Raw genomic sequence first — 18793 nt, forward strand, 5'->3', positions numbered from 1 at the left:
ATAAAAGGGGGAGCACCGTTATATGTTATCGTGATACATATATATATCATCTACCTGAATTGGATTTATAATCCACCAAAAAAAAGAAATTGACTCCCAGGGAGGTGCATGACGTAAAATAGCGTTTCTATCCGCACTTCTTTTCCCGCTCGCCTTAATGGTTCCTCCCGGATACCTAGCTTTCCGAAGCCGCCTCGATAAACTGAGAGGTCGTTTTGGGTTTAGTTGACCCTGGGTGAGGCCTAGCTCGTCAGGACAGGTAAGATTAGCGTTGTGGTGAATGGGGAGGGAGAGTCAGAGAGGGATTTATGAGGGTGCGTCTGATATCTTCAGGAGACTGGAGGCGACATTGGTTTGCCAATAGTGGATGTGTCACGTATCAAGCCATACACCATGGAAGATTTGGAGCTTCTATCACTGTAGTTTTTCAACCACTAATTCTGGCTGGATGCATGTGTAGCTTCCTATCATAGAGGATGGCCACCTATGCCCACAAAAGGTGTATTCCTGTGTTAGTTGCTCGGGGCGTAGAATCATATTCTAGGCAAATTAGGTTGGGGAAGGGGACTTCGTTCTAGTATAAGCTTCTCCCATGAGAAAGAGCTAGACGTCTTTTTGTATCTGGAGCAGGGTGGGAATTAAATACCCATTCCACAATGCGACAGCTCTGCAATAGAAAAGGAATTCACATAATAAATAGATATATTGGCCTGTTCTGGCCAGTGTCACACTTTCAAGCAAAGCATTGGGCTGCTGTCATCCTTTTTGTTTTACTTTCTAAGAATATAGGTGGAGCCTATAGATTCTTAGAAATAAAGCTTATAATTAAAACTTAAATAATACCAAAACACTGGATAAAACTGATGGAAAGTGGCCTTTTGTTTTTGCAGCTCCCAGATTTTTTTAAGTTTTTTTTTTTAATTGGATGAGGCAAGTTGTTAAGGGAAATGTTTGCAGTTTTGTTTGAAGGGCAGGTTGGTTATTCTTTTTAATGACACTTCAAAGTACTATTATTAGCTGTTTTGGGCTTTTCATTAACCTGTATTATACTATAGTAAATGACACTAAATTTACAAAATGGCATTTAGTAAATAATGTCAAAATACATACTGCATGTATGTATTTTGTAATCCTATTTGGGATTATAAAATTTTGGGATTTATGCACAAGATTTGCACATTTCAATTACATTAATTTTTCATCAACTGTAATTCCTTTGACTTGTTCTACTATTACAAGGAAGTCTCTATGGGGGCAAGCCTGGCAAATGATGGATGCATTTGATACAAACTTGGCTTCTTGTGTATTTGCATCATGTGAGGGGCAAGCTTGCTTTGTGACATCCTCATGCATGTTTCATCATTTTACAAATGTCAGCATTTATGGATACTTCAATACCACCTTCTATGCTCTAGGCAAAATTTAAAGTTACAATAAAATATTTTCCAGATAAAATGTTATGTAATGTTTCCTCCTTAATTCACACCAATCCAATAGGACTTGTTTCACAATAACAATGAACTTGCTGCCAAATAGGTCTCATGTTTTATTATAAGCAATGATGCTCATGCGGAAATATGCCGTTAGTTGTAATCCTTTCTTTGTCCCTTTTTTTCATAGTAACTACCATGAATGTTATCCACTTGGTGCGAGATCACTGGCCTATTGCATTGTGTCCCCTAGGATTCTTGGTGGGATGGTACTTTGACAAGAGGAGTGATGAGAAACTGGCAATATTCAGAAACAAGAGCAAATTATATCAAAGGTTAATTATTTTAATTGATTTCTTACAATCTCTTTATTTTTTCTGGATTATAAAATTGTTTCTGAAAAGTATATTTGAGGAAAGTTATTGGTAAATATAGCTGTTACTGCATTTTCATTGATGTGTGCAAAAGATCACAATTATTAAATTCTTTCTTTAAAGAATTTATATTGTAATATGTGTAGTATTGGTCCAAATATGGTTTGAAGCTTTACATAGTACAGAATATGGTTACCGTGTTCCTAGACATACTTGCTGATATTTATCCTTATTGATTTATGCTGACAGATAAAAAAGTTCATAATAGAAACAGCAGGTACATGCATAATATATAATTAAAAGAATATAAAATAATATTCAGTTAAAATATATGTAAAGGTTATTTCCAACCTTTACAAAGAAGCTTGTTATCAGTAGGCTGCAGTATACACCCTCTGAATTTGGGAGAGTAGTAGTATTTCTGAGCATGGATATCATGATTATGGAAATGAATCTGCATGACGGCTTTATTTCTGAGCCTATAATAGTATTTATCTTCATCCTAAAAAGTTTAGAACCAAGTGCAAGATTCTGAAAATGTCATATTCCTATATGGTATTTTTTTCTTTTGTTATATTTTATTTTATGCTACTTTAGCTCCAAAAATGCTTCTCATTTCCTTTGTTTTACTCATGGCTACTTTGGGCTTTAGAAAATCACAAATTTACCTTATTTTCTTTTTCTTCTATACTTGACTTTCCTTCCTTTCTTTTTCATTGTTACTAACTTTTGTTGAGTACCTATATTTCAATAAGTATTGTGAATCACTGTTTAGCAGACTTCTTAATTATTTCACCTCTTGATTACTGTACTAAAACTTATTAGGATGTTCCCTTTGCCATTGCTTCCATAATGTCCTTTGTATTATCCTATTGACTAAGTTTATCTGTAAAGAAAGATTTGCCTGTTATTTTTTTCCCAATTCTAGAATTTAAAATAAGATATTGTCTCTTGCCCTAATCTGCAAATGCTGCAAATTTCCTTAACAGTTTCAACTTTTGTATCAGATTGTTTAGTGCTTTAAAAGTTTTTCTCCCTCTTACCCTTCAATCCTTGCTTAGCCTTGGAATATATTTACAGAACAGTTAGTAAAAATAGGTGACTTAGCTTGCTTTCTCTGTTACACAATTGAGAGAATCATCTGCCCCAATTATATCAGGAGTAGCATCTTGGACAACATTGCAGTTAATCTTTTTGATAGCAATCTGAATGTTATTCCTATTGCTTTATAATTTGGGGGGAAATATGAGCCAGCTGAAATCAGAGCATTGTACACTGAATGGAAGCTTAGCTTTCTCCATCCATTTATATACTCATTTTGTTCCACATACATGCAGCTGTGGATGGAGAGGGGCGAAATAAGTTTTGCAACTGGAAGATTCAAATATTTTTTTTTCTGCATGTATGGGGAACTCAGGCTAGAAACTGGGAGATTGAGTTCTAGTTGTGTCTTAGGCATGAAAGGTGGCTGGGTGACTGGGCGAATCACTGTCTCTCAGCCTAACCTACCTCAAGGGTTGTTGTTGTGGAGAAAATAGGGGAAAGAGGGTGTGTTGGGTATGTTCACTGCCTTGAGTTATTTATAAAAAGCAATAAAAGTAGGATAAAAAAAATAAATACCAAATGGGGGAAAAACTTCACAAATATTTGCAAGAACAAGCTAGTTCTCCATATAATTGTATATAGAAAATACCTATCCATTCTATCATTGCTTTCCATTTTTAAAGCTAATTATTTAAGGCTATTTTTAAATGTAAAATGTACTGATCTGGCATAATTTATTTTTAAACTTGTAATATTTTCTTTTCTTTTTATAGGGAATTGAAACCTGGTCAAGATGATACATGGAAATAATGTGAGAAACTGCTTCTCCTACAGTTTGTTTGAAAAAGTGATTGTTCCATAATAAAAATAGAGTAGTATTACCTTTGTTCAAAGTATGATTACTAAAAAAATATGTAGCCCCAACTATATAATATTAATGTAATTCAAACATACAATTTGAAGTACGGGTGATAATATTAAGCAGCTTGGTACAGAGTGTTCCTGAGAAACTGTCTCTCAGAACCTGAACAGTCAGCTTCAGAGGCTATAGTTACATCCTGTAAACCATAGGATTGTAGTTGGTAGGGATCGGAAATTATGTATGTTTTCTGCATAAATTATTCTGGAATTTCTTGACAATTGATAAGATCTTTTTGTGCATTAAATGTTATTCCTATTGCTTTATAATTTGGGGGGAAATATGAGCCAGCTGAAATCAGAGCATTGTACACTGAATGGAAGCTTAGCTTTCTCCATCCATTTATATACTCATTTTGTTCCACATACATGCAGCTGTGGATGGAGAGGGGCGAAATAAGTTTTGCAACTGGAAGATTCAAATATATATTTTTTCTGCATGTATGGGGAACTCAGGCTAGAAACTGGGAGACTGAGTTCTAGTTGTGTCTTAGGCATGAAAGGTGGCTGGGTGACTGGGCGAATCACTGTCTCTCAGCCTAACCTACCTCAAGGGTTGTTGTTGTGGAGAAAATAGGGGAAAGAGGGTGTGTTGGGTATGTTCACTGCCTTGAGTTATTTATAAAAAGCAATAAAAGTAGGATAAAAAAATAAATACCAAATGGGGGAAAAACTTCACAAATATTTGCAAGAACAAGCTAGTTCTCCATATAATTGTATATAGAAAATACCTATCCATTCTATCATTGCTTTCCATTTTTAAAGCTAATTATTTAAGGCTATTTTTAAATGTAAAATGTACTGATCTGGCATAATTTATTTTTAAACTTGTAATATTTTCTTTTCTTTTTATAGGGAATTGAAACCTGGTCAAGATGATATATGGAAATAATGTGAGAAACTGCTTCTCCTACAGTTTGTTTGAAAAAGTGATTGCTCCATAATAAAAATAGAATCTAGTATTACCTTTGTTCAAAGTATGATTACTAAAAAAATATGTAGCCCCAACTATATAATATTAATGTAATTCAAACATACAATTTGAAGTATGGGTGATAATATTAAGCAGGTTGGTACAGAGTGTTCCTGAGAAACTGTCTCTCAGAACCTGAACAGTCAGCTTCAGAGGCTATAGTTACATCCTGTAAACCATAGGATTGTAGTTGGTAGGGATCGGAAATTATGTATGCTTTCTGCATAAATTATTCTGGAATTTCTTGACAATTGATCTTTTTGTGCATTTAAATAAAAGTACTTTGAAACAGATTTAATACATGTATTTTTACAAAATATTGATACCTTTACATTTTATAATATTTAGAAATATTTAGTTCTTAAAATTTTTGGTTTCTGTTACTTATGTGCCGTATTGAATATGTGCTTGTAGAATACTAGTATGCTAGACCAGGGGTCCTCAACCTTGGCAACTTTAAGACTTGTGGACATCAACTCCCAGAATTCTTCAGCCTGGAAAACTGGCTGAGGAATTCTGGGACTTGAAGTCCACAAGTCTTAAAGTTGCCAAGGTTGAGGACCCCTGTGCTAGATTATGATTTTTCAGCTTTGGCACATATCATTTGTTGTTGTTAGTTGCGAAGTCATGTCCGACCCATCGCGACCCTATGGACAATGTTCCTCCAGGCCTTCCTGTCCTCTACCATCTTCTGAAGTCCATCTAAGCTCACGCCTACTGCTTCAATGACTCCATCCAGCCACCTCATTCTCTGTCGTCCCCTTCTTCTATTGCCCTCAATCTTTCCCAGCATTAGGCTCTTCTCCAGTGAGTCCTTCCTTCTCATTAGGTGGCCAAAGTATTTGAGTTTTAGCTTCAGGATCTGGCCTTCTAAAGAGCAGTCAGGGTTGATCTCCTCTAGGACTGACCGGTTTGATCGCCGGCACATATCATAAATCCAGCCAATTGTAATTATTGAAAGAGCCCTAAGTGTCTTTTGGATGTCAGACGAACTGACATCTATTACTCCTTTCATTGTCACTGTTGATTTGGCTGACTAGGCAGATGTCCTTTTCTTCCAAAACCAACCTGATTTTTCCCCTTTGTTTTAAAGTCTTCCAAATGCGTACTCATCACACTATAACTGAGCACAACCCCACAAAAGTTTATTTTAATCTTTAAATCTAGGGCTACTACATCTTAGTTGCCAAAGTTCTGGTGACCGTAACCTAAATAGAATTACAGGAAACCACATTTGGCAGCCCAGATTTGGTAGCCCTGCACATCAAAACGAAAAACCGATACTATATAATCGCAATGATAGCAAACCCGTGACCAATTGTTGATTGTTCCAACAATCAACCAACGGCACAGCTTGCCCATGGAAGTTGTGGGCGCTTCATCACTGGAGGCTTCAAGAAGAGACTGGACAGCTATTTGTCAGAAATGGGATACAGTATCCTGCTTGAGCAGCGGGTTGGACTAGAATTCAGGGGTCTTCAAACTTGGCCCTTTTATGACTTGTGGACTTCAACTCCCAGAATTCCTCAGCTGGCTGAGGAATTCTGGGAGTTGAAGTCCACAAGTCATAAAAGGGCCAAGTTTGAAGACCCCTGGACTAGATGATTTACAAGGTGCCTTCCAGCTCTTAAGTGTGCTACTATGGACTAGATCAGGGGTCTTCAAACTTGGCCCTTTTATGACTTTTCCAAAGCTGGCTGAGGAATTCTGGGAGTTGAAGTCCACAAGTCATAAAAGGGCCAAGTTTGAAGACCCCTGGACTAGATGATTTACAAGGTGCCTTCCAGCTCTTAAGTGTGCTACTATGGACTAGATCAGGGGTCTTCAAACTTGGCCCTTTTATGACTTTTCCAAAGCTGGCTGAGGAATTCTGGGAGTTGAAGTCCACAAGTCATAAAAGGGCCAAGTTTGAAGACCCCTGGACTACATGACCTTAAGTGTGCTCTTAAGTGTGCTACTATGGACTAGATCAGGGGTCTTCAAACTTGGCCCTTTTATGACTTTTCCAAAGCTGGCTGAGGAATTCTGGGAGTTGAAGTCCACAAGTCATAAAAGGGCCAAGTTTGAAGACCCCTGGACTAGATGACCTACAAGGTCCCTTCCAGCTCTTAAGTGTGCTACTATTCCGACCAAAATACAGTACGCAAATAGAGTTGTGTTCTTTTCTGACGGTACGGTGCGAGCCCGCCCGAATGAGCAAGGTCCCCTTCCGGTGCTGTCTGCTGTTCTCCTCCCTCAGCAGGAGCCCTGAGGCGCCGGAGCACGACCTCAGAGCCGCTCGGAGCGTTGCGATGGGCTCCCGAGGCGTTTGTTGCGCTCATCGAGGCAGGTCAAACGCAGAGGTGGCCTCGGCGATTGGCTGCAGCGGGTCACGGAGCAGAGCTTGGCTTGATTGGCTGGGTCGGATCATGTGGTATGGAAGCCGAGGGCGGTAGAGAGACATAAACATGGAGGCCATCTTTCACGAGAGGGTAAGTGAGCCTTTTGCTTTCCCTTCAAGAAAGTGGGCGTGGGGGTTTAAAAAAGAGGGCGAAGCGAGCGGAAAGAAAGGCGGCTCGCGTGGGAGATTACCCGACAGCGAAACTTCGCTGTTTCGGTTGCTTGGGTAGTTCAAAGGAGGCTGGGATGTCCACGAAAATCTCCTCTTTTTACTATTTTACACTTTATATTCAAGCTGCAGAGGGGCATAAGAAGAAGAAAGCCAATGTCTTGTGACTCTGAGGTACTTAAAAAGGCAAGGCGGGCGAAGAGTGTGGGTTTCTAATAGGCGAGGGAAGATTGTGGTTGTTACGATAACAATCGGAGCTCTGAAAAATTGTTTTCTTTCTGTCGCCTGTTTCGTAAGGCTAAGCGTTCGCGTTTGTTTAAGGCAGGGGTCTTCAAACCTGGCCCTTTTATGACTTGTAGACTTCAACTCCCAGAATTCCTCAGCCAGGCATGCTGGCTAAGCGTTCGCGTTTGTTTAAGGCAGGGGTCTTCAAACTTGGCCCTTTTATGACTTGTGGACTTCAACTCCCAGAATTCCTCAGCCAGGCATGCTGTCTGAGGAATTCTGGGAGTTGAAGTCCCAGAATTCTGGGAGTTGAAGTCATAAAAGGGCCAAGTTTGAAGACGCCTGGTTTAAGGCAAGGGTCTTCAAACCTGGCCCTCTTATGACTTGTGGACTTCAACTCCCAGAATTCCTCAGCCAGGCATGCTGTCTGAGGAATTCTGGGAGTTGAAGTCCCAGAATTCTGGGAGTTGAAGTCATAAAAGGGCCAAGTTTGAAGACGCCTGGTTTAAGGCAAGGGTCTTCAAACCTGGCCCTCTTATGACTTGTGGACTTCAACTCCCAGAATTCCTCAGCCAGGCATGCTGTCTGAGGAATTCTGGGAGTTGAAGTCCACAAGTCATAAAAGGGCCAAGTTTGAAGACCCCTAGTTTAAGGCAATGCTTTCAGAGTACATCCCTGTAACTGGGTGGTGTGCAAGGAGGCGTTTTCTCTCCCGTGCTTATTAGGGAATCTTTTCGGAGCATCATCGCCCTAACCATGCCGGCAGGATCATTGAGCAAAAAAACAAGGAAGTGGGAGCTTAACATGGAGGACAAGAACATATGAATTACTAGTGTTACCAAAATCTAGACAGCACACTAAAAAGCAGAGACATCACCCTGTCAACAAAAGTGCGTATAGTCAAGGCTATGGTCTTCCCAGTTGCAATTTATGGCAGTGAAAGCTGGATTATAAGAAAGGCTGAGCGCCAAAGAATTGAAGCCTTTGAACTATGGTGCTGGAGAAGACTCCTGCGAGTTCCTTGGACTGCAAGGCGATCAAACCGGTCAGTCCTAGAGGAGATCAACCCGGACTGCTCTTTAGAAGGCCAGATCCTGAAGCTAAAACTCAAATACTTTGGCCACCTAATGAGAAGGAAGGACTCACTGGAGAAGAGCCTAATGCTGGGAAAGATCGAGGGCAATAGAAGAAGGGGACGACAGAGAATGAGGTGGCTGGATGGAGTCACTGAAGCATTAGGCGTGAGCCTAGATGGACTCCAGAAGATGGTAGAGGACAGGAAGGCCTGGAGGAACATTTTCCATAGGGTCGCGATGGGTCGGACACGACTTCGCAACTAACAACAACAACAACAACACATTAAATATATGAGATACTGCTTTATTCTATTTCACGGAATGTGTGCACTCCTTGTTTCATTTCAGCTATTCATGTTTATACATGCAGTATGATACATACAGTGTGTGATTTTTTGTTTCCTGCCTTGCTGGTTGTTTTGAAACTGTGTATGCCCGATGCATCTCTGTCATTAATATGATCCCTTTTTTCTTAACCTCAACTTTATGTATAACCTGAATAATAGCTGCTGGAGGAAGAGAATAATTTGGGTTTCTTTTTAATCTTTGTTTTGTGTAGTGTGAAATCTCTAGATATAATTTTTTTTTGAAGATAAAATGTTACATCTCAGATTGATTCTGAAGGAAAAGATATATTTTGGTCATTTTCCTATCAATCGATTTTCTCTGAGGTTTTGAAAGAGGGCAGAGATTTAATAGCATTATTAAGTAATGGTGTCAAACTAATCTAGCTATTAAGAAAGAACATTTTTAAGCATAACCACGAATTTGGTAATTGCTTCCCCCTCCCAAAAGTTGCATGTCCCTATCATCGCAAAGGGTTGGGTTTCTCTGGTGTGAAGAAGAAAAGATTTATTGCCCTGGAATGTATAGAAATGCTTTTTTTTAAAGGCATGTTTAGTTCAGAAATTAGAGGAAGAGCTGTATTAAGAAACTAGTCTCATTTCCTCAAAGGACTACCAAATACCTTCAAGCAGGATGTGAGTGTAGTAGCACTTTGCCATCTATGTTGTTTAGCAACTGATACTGAGAGATATTTAATGCTGGAAAGGTTTGGTCATATTGATTTATATCAGACAGGAAGACTATAATTAAATCATAGTCAATATGATTCTGTTGTTGATCATGATTTCTACTAAAGTTCTTCTGCTTTGTTACTACCTATACTTCAGTCCTTATGGATAGATGCAACTTTTATGTTTAGAAGCAGGTACAGTGGGACAAAAAAGTATTTAGTCAGCCACCAATTGTGCAAGTTCTCCCACTTAAAAAGATGAGAGAGGCCTGTAATTTTCATCATAGGTATACCTCAACTATGAGAGACAAAATGGGGGGAAAGAATCCAGGAAATCACATTGTAGGATTTCTAATGAATTTATTTGCAAATTATGGTGGAAAATAAATATTTGCTCAATAACAAAAGTTCATCTCAATACTTTGTTATATACCCTTTGTTGGTAATGACAGAGGTCAAACGTTTTCTGTAAGTCTTCACAAAGTTTGCACACACTGTTGCTGGTATTTTGACCCATTCCTCCATGCAGATCTCCTGTTTTGGGGCTGTCGCTGGGCAACACGGACTTTCAACTCCCTCCAAAGGTTTTCTATGGGGTTGAGATCTGGAGACTGGCTAGGCCACTCCAGGACCTTGAAATGCTTCTTACGAAGCCACTCCTTCGTTGCCCGGGCAGTGTGTTTGGGATCATTGTCATACTGAAAGACCCAGCCACGTTTCATCTTCAATGACCTTGCTGATGGAAGGAGGTTTTCACTCAAAATCTCACGATACATGGCCCCATTCATTCTTTCCTTTACACGGATCAGTCGTCCTGGTCCCTTTGCAGAAAAACAGCCCCAAAGCATGATGTTTCCACCCCCATGCTTCACAGTAGGTATGGTGTTCTTTGGATGCAACTCAGCATTCTTTCTCCTCCAAACACGACAAGTTGAGTTTTTACCAAAAAGTTCTACTTTGGTTTCATCTGACCATATGACATTCTCCCAATCCTGTTCTGGATCATCCAAATGCTCTCTAGCAAACTTCAGACAGGCCCAGACATGTACTGGCTTAAGCAGGGGGACATGTCTGGCACTGCAGGATTTGAGTCCCTTGCGGCGTAGTGTGTTACTGATGGTAGGTAGCCTTTGTTACTTTGGTCCCAGCTCTCTGCAGGTCGTTCACTAGGTCCCCCCGTGTGGTTCTGGGATTTTTGCTCACCGTTCTTGTGATCATTTTGACCCCACGGGGTGAGATCTTGCGTGGAGCCCCAGAACGAGGGAGATTATCAGTGGTCTTGTATGTCTTCCATTTTCTAATAATTGCTCCCACAGTTGATTTCTTCACACCAAGCTGCTTGCCTATTGCAAATTCAGTCTTCCCCGCATGGTGCAGGTCTACAATTTTGTTTCTGGTGTCCTTCAACAGCTCTTTGGTCTTGGCCATAGTGGAGTTTGGAGTGTGACTGTTTGAGGTTGTGGACTGGTGTCTTTTATACTGATAACAAGTTCAACCAGGTGCCATTCATACAGGTAACGAGTGGAGGACAGAGGAGCCTCTTGAAGAAGTTGTTACAGGTCTGTGAGAGCCAGAAATCTTGCTTGTTTGTAGGTGACCAAATACTTATTTTACCGAGGAATGTACAAATTAATTCATTAGAAATCCTACAATGTGATTTCCTGGATTCTTTCCCCGCATTTTGTCTCTCATAGTTGAGGTATACCTATGATGAAAATTACAGGCCTCTCTCATCTTTTTAAGTGGGAGAACTTGCACAATTGGTGGCTGACTAAATACTTTTTTGTCCCACTGTATATGTTATATATAAAAGGGACGCGGTGGCTCGGTGGGGTAGGACGCTGAGCTTGTCGATCAGAAGGTCAGCAGTTTGGTGGGTTGAATCCCGAGTGCCGCGTAACAGAGTGAACGCCTGTTACTCATCCCAGCTTCTGCCAACCTAGCAGTTCAAAAGCACGTAAAAATGCAAGTAGAAAAATAGGGACCACTATGGTGGGAAGGTAACAGTGTTCCGTGCGCCTTTGGCATCTAGTCATGCCGGCCACATGACCACGGAGATGTCCTCAGACAAGCGCTGGCTCTTCGGCTTTGAAACGGAGATAAGCACCGGCCCCTAGAGTCAGAAATGACTAGCACGCATGTGCGGGGGAACCTTTACCTTTATATGTTATATATTATATATGCATATTTCTGATTTTCTTGATTAAGTTTTCATTAAAATTGTTTTTAGCACTAAACCAGATATATATCAGACAGCTGACTGATATGCATATTTTCTCTTGGTAATGGGTAATAAAAATAGGTTGTAGTCCGTACTATGTATGGCTTAATGTGCTAGGAACAATAAAATAAGTTGGAAAACTAAAGATGTGATTTAAGAAACAAACGATAAAAATTATGAATGTGTTTCAGCAATTCCATGCAGAACTAGTTGGACTTGTTTGGGTACATACTTATATAAATATGTATAAGTACATATGCATGCATGTGCATAATTTTAGCTAAGTACTTTAATGGAAACAATGAGCTTTATTTAAAACACCATGTACAGTATATTCATTTAATAGTTCAAATTGATATAAAATTCATTAAAATATTGTGCAAAATATGTTAAAAATATTATAAAAATTCTTGAAATCACAAAAGACTCTTATCGCAATGTATCTGTTTCACTATCTCTGGCTAAACACAAAAGCAGGGTAACTTCAATGATTATATTTGCTCTACTTTTTGAACAATAAATATGAAACACTGTATTTTTTTTCCTTTTTTTAATTTCTCATAATTTAGCAAGAAGGTTCTCTGTGTGCCCAGCACTGTTTGAATAACTTACTGCAAGGAGAGTATTTCAGTCCTGTGGAACTGTCTTCTATTGCACAGCAGTTAGATGAAGAAGAGAGAATAAGAATGGCAGAGGGTGGAGTTTCTAGCGACGAATATAGAACATTTTTACAGGTAACAGCTCTTCAGGTGGTTTTACATTTATTTGTCAGCTTTTGTTCTATATATTTTCTTGCTTATATTGAAGCTGAATTTCATAATGATGAAATGTAAAGTTATCTATTCTTCCTAGAATAGCATCCTCAAGATATATTAGAATTACTGTCAATTTCTCAGTGAAGCTCCTGTTTAACATTTTTAAAGACTTTTTTCAGGTACAGAATTTATTTTGTCCCAAGCTGCTTTTAAATTGATGTTGACAAATGTCCACAAATGAATATACAAAGAGCAAAATGAGAATGGCTACTATACTGACCACTAGGTTCTTGTATTTGCCTGGTGTTGTCTGTCTGCATAGTTTTATCTGTTGTTTCTCATTGACATAACCTGTAAATCCCAGAATGTCACACTTGTTCTTATGCCTTCAGAATGGTTCATTAAAAGTATTTTTAGAAACAGCAAAGCTTTAGATTTATTAAAATTAACTGAATTTATTCTCTACATATGATTTCCCAAAAGCTTCTGTGGCACATAAATTAATCTTCTTTCCTTTGCATTCTTTGTTGAACAGCAGCCTTCAGTCAACATGGATGATAGTGGTTTCTTCTCAATTCAAGTAAGCAGTTTCTCTATAATTTTTGAAAACTTCATTAAACATTTGAAAATGCTTATTGAATTACCCTGGGCTCCTATTTTAGAGCTGTTTAGGAAACAGCTGTGCTCTGTGAATGCATTTCTTAAAGTAAATGTTCATCTCCCAAAATGTACGAGAAGCAAATTCATGGTTACAGAGAGTTCTTTATGTTTTGAACCTACATTATGATTGCAATTCTGTAAATAGCTTCCATGCTTTTAAATCCCACTGATTTTCAGTAGAATGTTAGCATTCTAATAATTTATACCATTTTTCTACGTAAGTTAGGATGGGACTGATTTCTCAAGGGCAAAGTGATAATACATTATTTATATATTTTTTTGTCCTGTCCTTTGGGATTTAAAAAAGTTTGCATTAAGTTTTTTCTGGACAAACAGATGAGCTTATTTCTTTATAATCATGTTATTAATAAAAAGATCTTTGTACTGTACATTGAATATAGTGGAGCTCTGTAAAGTATATGTTTAAAGTATATTTCCAAATAGATCCTTACAAAGTGAAAAAACTGCATACATAAACTTGTGTAATGACTTTAGGAGGTGGAGAGAAAAGATGCAGCCTAGGGAACGATCAAATAAGAGGAGGCATCGCTTGCGACTGCATAAGGGACAGAGAAAGAGACTCAGGAAGGGACCTCCCCAACTTCTCAAGCTGTAAAAGAGACAGTGGGAGATTGATTGATATAGAATTTTTTATGACCTTTATAAAAAAAATTCAAACCAACAAACATACTTAATACTCCTTCCTTCTCCTAGTTTCCTCATAACAACCTTATGGAGTGAATTGAGCTGGGAGAGAATGATGGGCTCAAAGTCGCCCAGCCAGCTTTTAAGCCTACGGTGGGATCAGAACTTAGTCTTCTGGTTTCTAACATGGTGCTTTAACCACTACACCAAACTGGCTGCCTAGATAAAACTGGCTCCCTTTGTGTGCACATGTGTGTTAACACACCAGGGTGGATAATAATGATTTTTTAAAAAAAAATAAAATCAGATTTTTTTTTATTTAAATCGGATTTTTTTTATTTTTTATCAAATTTAATAAAATGCTTTTGGAGTAAGTATCTAAATATAGTTTTCTGTTTAATATACAGTAATAATTTAATTTATTCAGCATGAAATGGAGCTTAGTTATGTAGCATAGGCTGTATATTCTGTAATATTTACATTTTTGGTAAAGTCATTCAGTTAATCCAAGCTCTACAGATTGAGATAACATGCACTGCATTGATGCATTCACACAATTTCACAGTAACCATGAGATAAATCATAAAGTTCAGGAATATTTCTTTATCCCATTGTTTTGCAAATCTATGTATACCACAAACTGTATGATTGTTTGAAAAGAAAGAATTTGAGTAGTTCTCCAACTATGTGTGATTAACCTATTAACCTAAAATCAGTTCTGATATCGCTTTTACTAAACTGACAACTTATTGTTCTAAATAGGAAAGCTTCATTTTGTTTCCAAATAATAATATTAAAGATTCTAACTACCAGCAAAAAAGAGTCCTTACATTTAAAGAGTATCTGTCATTTCAGATCCATCATGGCAGGTCCTGTTAGCGGGCATCCCCTCACCTGCTGCCCACCACGTCCCTCACCTTGTTTTGTCACTGCCACATCACCTGCCGTCCCATTAAAGTGAGTGGGACTGTCGGTGAGTCAACAGCAAGTCAGAGGAGGAGCCACTGCAGGACAGAGATGACAGTTGCTCTTTAAAAATTATGATTTAAATCAAGTTGATTTAAATCAAGCCTTTTTACTAGTGATTTAAATCATGATTTAAATCGTGATTTAAATCTACTTGATTTAAATCAAATCCATTCTGTAACACACACACACACACACACACGGTTTCTACACAAAATTAATGTCAGCATTTCCAGGTAAATGAGATGGGGAAATACGACCAGATGAGCTAATTCTACTTAATTGTGAGGTTACATTAACAGAATCTTGTAAGTCTCATAGTACAAACTTTCCACTTTCTCTCTGGCAGCATCTTTCCCCTCCCCTAACCCAAGCTTATCCCCACATACCGTTGCAACATGCCAGTGTAATTAATTAGTTTGTCCTCAACGTACAGTCACACTTGGGACAATTGCTAAGCAAGGCCTTTGTTAAGTGAGTCATGCCTGATTTTACCTTGTTAAAGAAATCACTGCAGTTGTTAAGCGACTCATGTAGTAATTAAGCAAATCTGGCTTTCCCCATTGAGTTTGCTTGTCAGAAGCTAATTGGGAAGGCCACAAACGATCACATGACCTCAAGGCACTGACCATCCTAAATATATGTCAGCCCAAATTTTGATCATGTGATATGAGGATGCTATGTCAGTTGTAAGTGTGAGGACTAGTTATAAGACACTTTTTCACTACCATTATAATTTTGAGGACTGTCTCTATTTATCTTGTCCTTTTAGCAAGCTTTGGGATACATTGTTGTATGTAACAACTAGGCTAAGTAAATAATAAGTAAACAAGGAGCAATGACTTCAAAACCATGTAAGTTAGTGTATATGCCCTGCAAAGTACAGTTGACTATATTTGAAATCACTGAAGCTGGCAGATTTAATCTGAAATTTATCATTTTATATAGATTGCTTTTATTTTCTTCTCTTCTACAGAAGGTGGACTGAAGCAGGGTGAATTTCTCTTTTTAATTTTCCAAAAGTTGACAAACAGGTTTTATACTAATTATTTCAAAAAAAATTTAAGAACAAATGGGTTACTTTGGCCCCAAATATGCAGAATGCACTGAGTTTTTGTAGGACTCAGTGATATCCAAAAATATACCTATCATGCAAATAGTTACTCAACGTGTCTATGGCGATTCTCAGTCATCCAAGTCATCGTTGTCCCAAAGGTGCTATTTCAAAAGGCAACTGGACTTTTTTGGGTTTTCTTGAAAACGTTTCAATTCTCATCCAAGAAAGCTTCTTCAGTTCTGACTGAATGGTGGAGAATGGAAGGATTTATATTTCTTGCATTCATCTGGTCGTTACCACTTTCTCTCGAAGTTGTTGAGGCTACTTGGAGATTTATCTGTGTCACCTTAATAGTGCAAATGGATGTGGAACTTTCTTGGAATTGCTGAAAGAACTGTTTTGTAAACAGGAGATTGTTTGATTATCTTTTCCAGAATCTTCCCAGGTATTGAGGTCAGGCTGATAGGTCTGTAATTTCCTGGATCCATTTTTCCCCTTTTTTGAAGATGGGAAATACATCAGCTCTTTTCCAATCCTCTGGTAGTTCCCCAGTGCTCCAGGATCTTTGAAAAATATAGTTCAGTGGTTCTGAGATCACATCTGCCAGTTCCTTGAGAACCTTGGGGTGTAGTCCTGGTGATTTGAACTCGTCTAGACTGGACAGGTGCTCACTTACCATTTTCTTGCCTATCTTAACTTGCATTTCTATTCTGTTTTTTATGGCACTATATACCAGTAGCTGCTGATAATAACAACTCGGGTGTATATGTGACCTTTTAGGGGGGAAAATCAAATTATGATATATATTTTTTTGCTTCCTAGCATTTTCCTCGCAAGTGCAACTGGTTTTCTGAAAGACCAAATTAGTTTTCAAATTGTATATTTGTCGTCCTCACTTAAATGTATTTTATATGTGGTCTGCTCAATGTAGATTCATGAAGATTATTTTTTTTATTAGTTTTACAAAAACAAAGTTTTACAATATATCCCCAAATCCCCCCCACCCCAAACCCGCCCACTTCCCCCCCCACTTCCCAGAGCTAAATACAGGATTATAGTTATAATAATCATATTCTAAATAAAAATTATGCATAATATACAATTAACCAAATTCACAATGTGCTTTAACTCTCCTTTAACATAACTACAAACAAAGTACCAATAACAATATCCCACTAAAATCTACTCATAAGCTAAATGGAACTTTTTAGTCCCATATTTGTTCTGAATATAATTTATCCATCTCCTCCAAACTGAAATATATCTTTCCTGTGAATGATCTTTCAAATAAGCAGAAATCTTAGACATTTCTGCAAGATTCGAAACTTTAAACACCCATTCTTCTATAGTAGGCAAACTATCCTTCTTCCAATATTGTCCCACCAGTAACCGTGCTGCTGTTATCATATTCAACATCAAATTAGTTTCTTTAACATCACAATCTACAACAATACCCAATAAAAACAATTGCGGAGAAAACTTTATCTTTCTCTTAAAAATCTTTTGAATGTTCCACCAAATTTTGATCCAAAAAGCTTTTATATTTCTACAAGTCCACCACATGTGAAAATAGGTAGCTTCTAAACTACCACATCTCCAACATTTAGACTGTAAATTAGGATACATGTTAGACAACTTCTTGGGATCCAGATGCCATCTATAAAATATTGTATAAAAATTTTCTCTTAAGTTTGGAGCCTGGGTAAATTTAACATTTCTGACCCAAATTATCTCCCAGGTGTCCAACGAAATTGGTTCCTGAATATTTTGTGCCCACTTTATCATACAGTCTTTAACCAATTCCGTTTCCGAATCCAATTCAATTAAAGCATTATATATCCTCTTTGTATGTACACAATTTAAATCTCTAATTTGTTTTACTAAATTTTGATCTATAATTGTGATGCCAACCTTTTGATCTGACTTCCACCTAGCTTTCAATCTTAATCATCTTAATTAGCCCAGTGGTTTTCTTGTAATTAAATCTGATTTTCTCCCCATTCTCAGTGAAAACAATAGGATGGATCCAGATTTAATCAAAGTTAACCAATTAAAATCAATGTGACTTTAGTCCCAACTACTGTACTAAATCTACTGATTTTAGTGGCCTGTTCTAAGTATGACTGTATCTGAATTTAGTTAATATATTGTCTTTATAGTTCTAAAATGGTTGAATTGCTTACATTTTATAACTGACTAATTTATCTTATAAAAAGTGCTGTTTTTTGACAGGTTATAAGTAATGCCTTGAAAGTTTGGGGTTTAGAACTAATCCTCTTCAACAGCCCAGAGTATCAGCGGCTCGGGATCAATCCTATGTAAGACTTTATTTTTTAGCTCCCTGCTTCCATTTAATACATCGTAACAAGTTATGCAAGGAAACAACCCCTCATTCTTTCCTTCAGAATTCCTTTTGAAATTACTATTTCAAGTTCTGGTTTTATCTGTTCAGCTTTTTCTGTTTCATATTATTGAGGCTTATGTGTTGATTTATCCTCTGAGCCTTATAACATCTCATTATCTGTAGCATTATAGAATGCTGACTTTGAATGATACGTGGCATCATATCTGCTTAATGACATCACTATTATGTATGTCAAGCATTTACAGTGATAAAATATATTTCCAGAACAATGTTATTAAATATTCTGAACTATCTGTGGATGAAAAGTTTACATAATCTGAATCATAGATTCAGTAACTACTATGCAGTATTTTTAAATACAAAAATAGCAACGCTGATTAATATTCCTGTGTTCAAATATTTAATTCTGTGAATACTTTGTGTTTTATTTTCAGAAATGAAAGATCTTTTATTTGTAACTATAAAGAGCACTGGTTTACAGTTCGAAAATTAGGGAAGCAGGTAAAGTGGTTTCTTTATTT

General features: G+C 37.7%; 1 protein-coding gene and 1 long non-coding RNA gene across 5 annotated transcripts in view; both read left to right on the forward strand.

The window, feature by feature from the left end:
• The first annotated feature begins 168 nt into the window (after nucleotides 1-168).
• On the forward strand, nucleotides 169-5032 carry LOC310631722. Its single transcript, XR_014490679.1, has 4 exons — nucleotides 169-259; nucleotides 1621-1765; nucleotides 3622-3659; nucleotides 4622-5032. It is a non-coding gene; the product is annotated as an uncharacterized lncRNA (long non-coding RNA).
• Nucleotides 5033-7026: 1994 nt separating this feature from the next.
• ATXN3 (ataxin 3) overlaps nucleotides 7027-18793 on the forward strand; it is a 30748-nt gene continuing 18981 nt past the window's right edge. The window contains exons 1-5 of one of the 4 annotated variants that reach the window (XR_014494425.1): nucleotides 7027-7210; nucleotides 12394-12558; nucleotides 13118-13159; nucleotides 18140-18225; nucleotides 18707-18773. Coding sequence is in view for 1 of the 4 variants with exons in the window: in XM_083379499.1 (XP_083235625.1) it covers nucleotides 7187-7210; nucleotides 12394-12558; nucleotides 13115-13159; nucleotides 18140-18225; nucleotides 18707-18773 (387 nt within the window). In the remaining 3 variants the exon portion in view is untranslated. Of the gene's footprint in view, nucleotides 7211-7274; nucleotides 7462-12393; nucleotides 12559-13114; nucleotides 13160-18139; nucleotides 18226-18706; nucleotides 18774-18793 lie in introns of those variants that run through there. The other 3 variants (XR_014494426.1, XM_083379499.1, XR_014494427.1) reach the window with 3 other exon arrangements.

Source organism: Vipera ursinii (genome assembly GCF_947247035.1).
Source record: "Vipera ursinii genome assembly, chromosome: 1".
In the NCBI taxonomy this organism is placed as follows: domain Eukaryota; kingdom Metazoa; phylum Chordata; class Lepidosauria; order Squamata; family Viperidae; genus Vipera; species Vipera ursinii.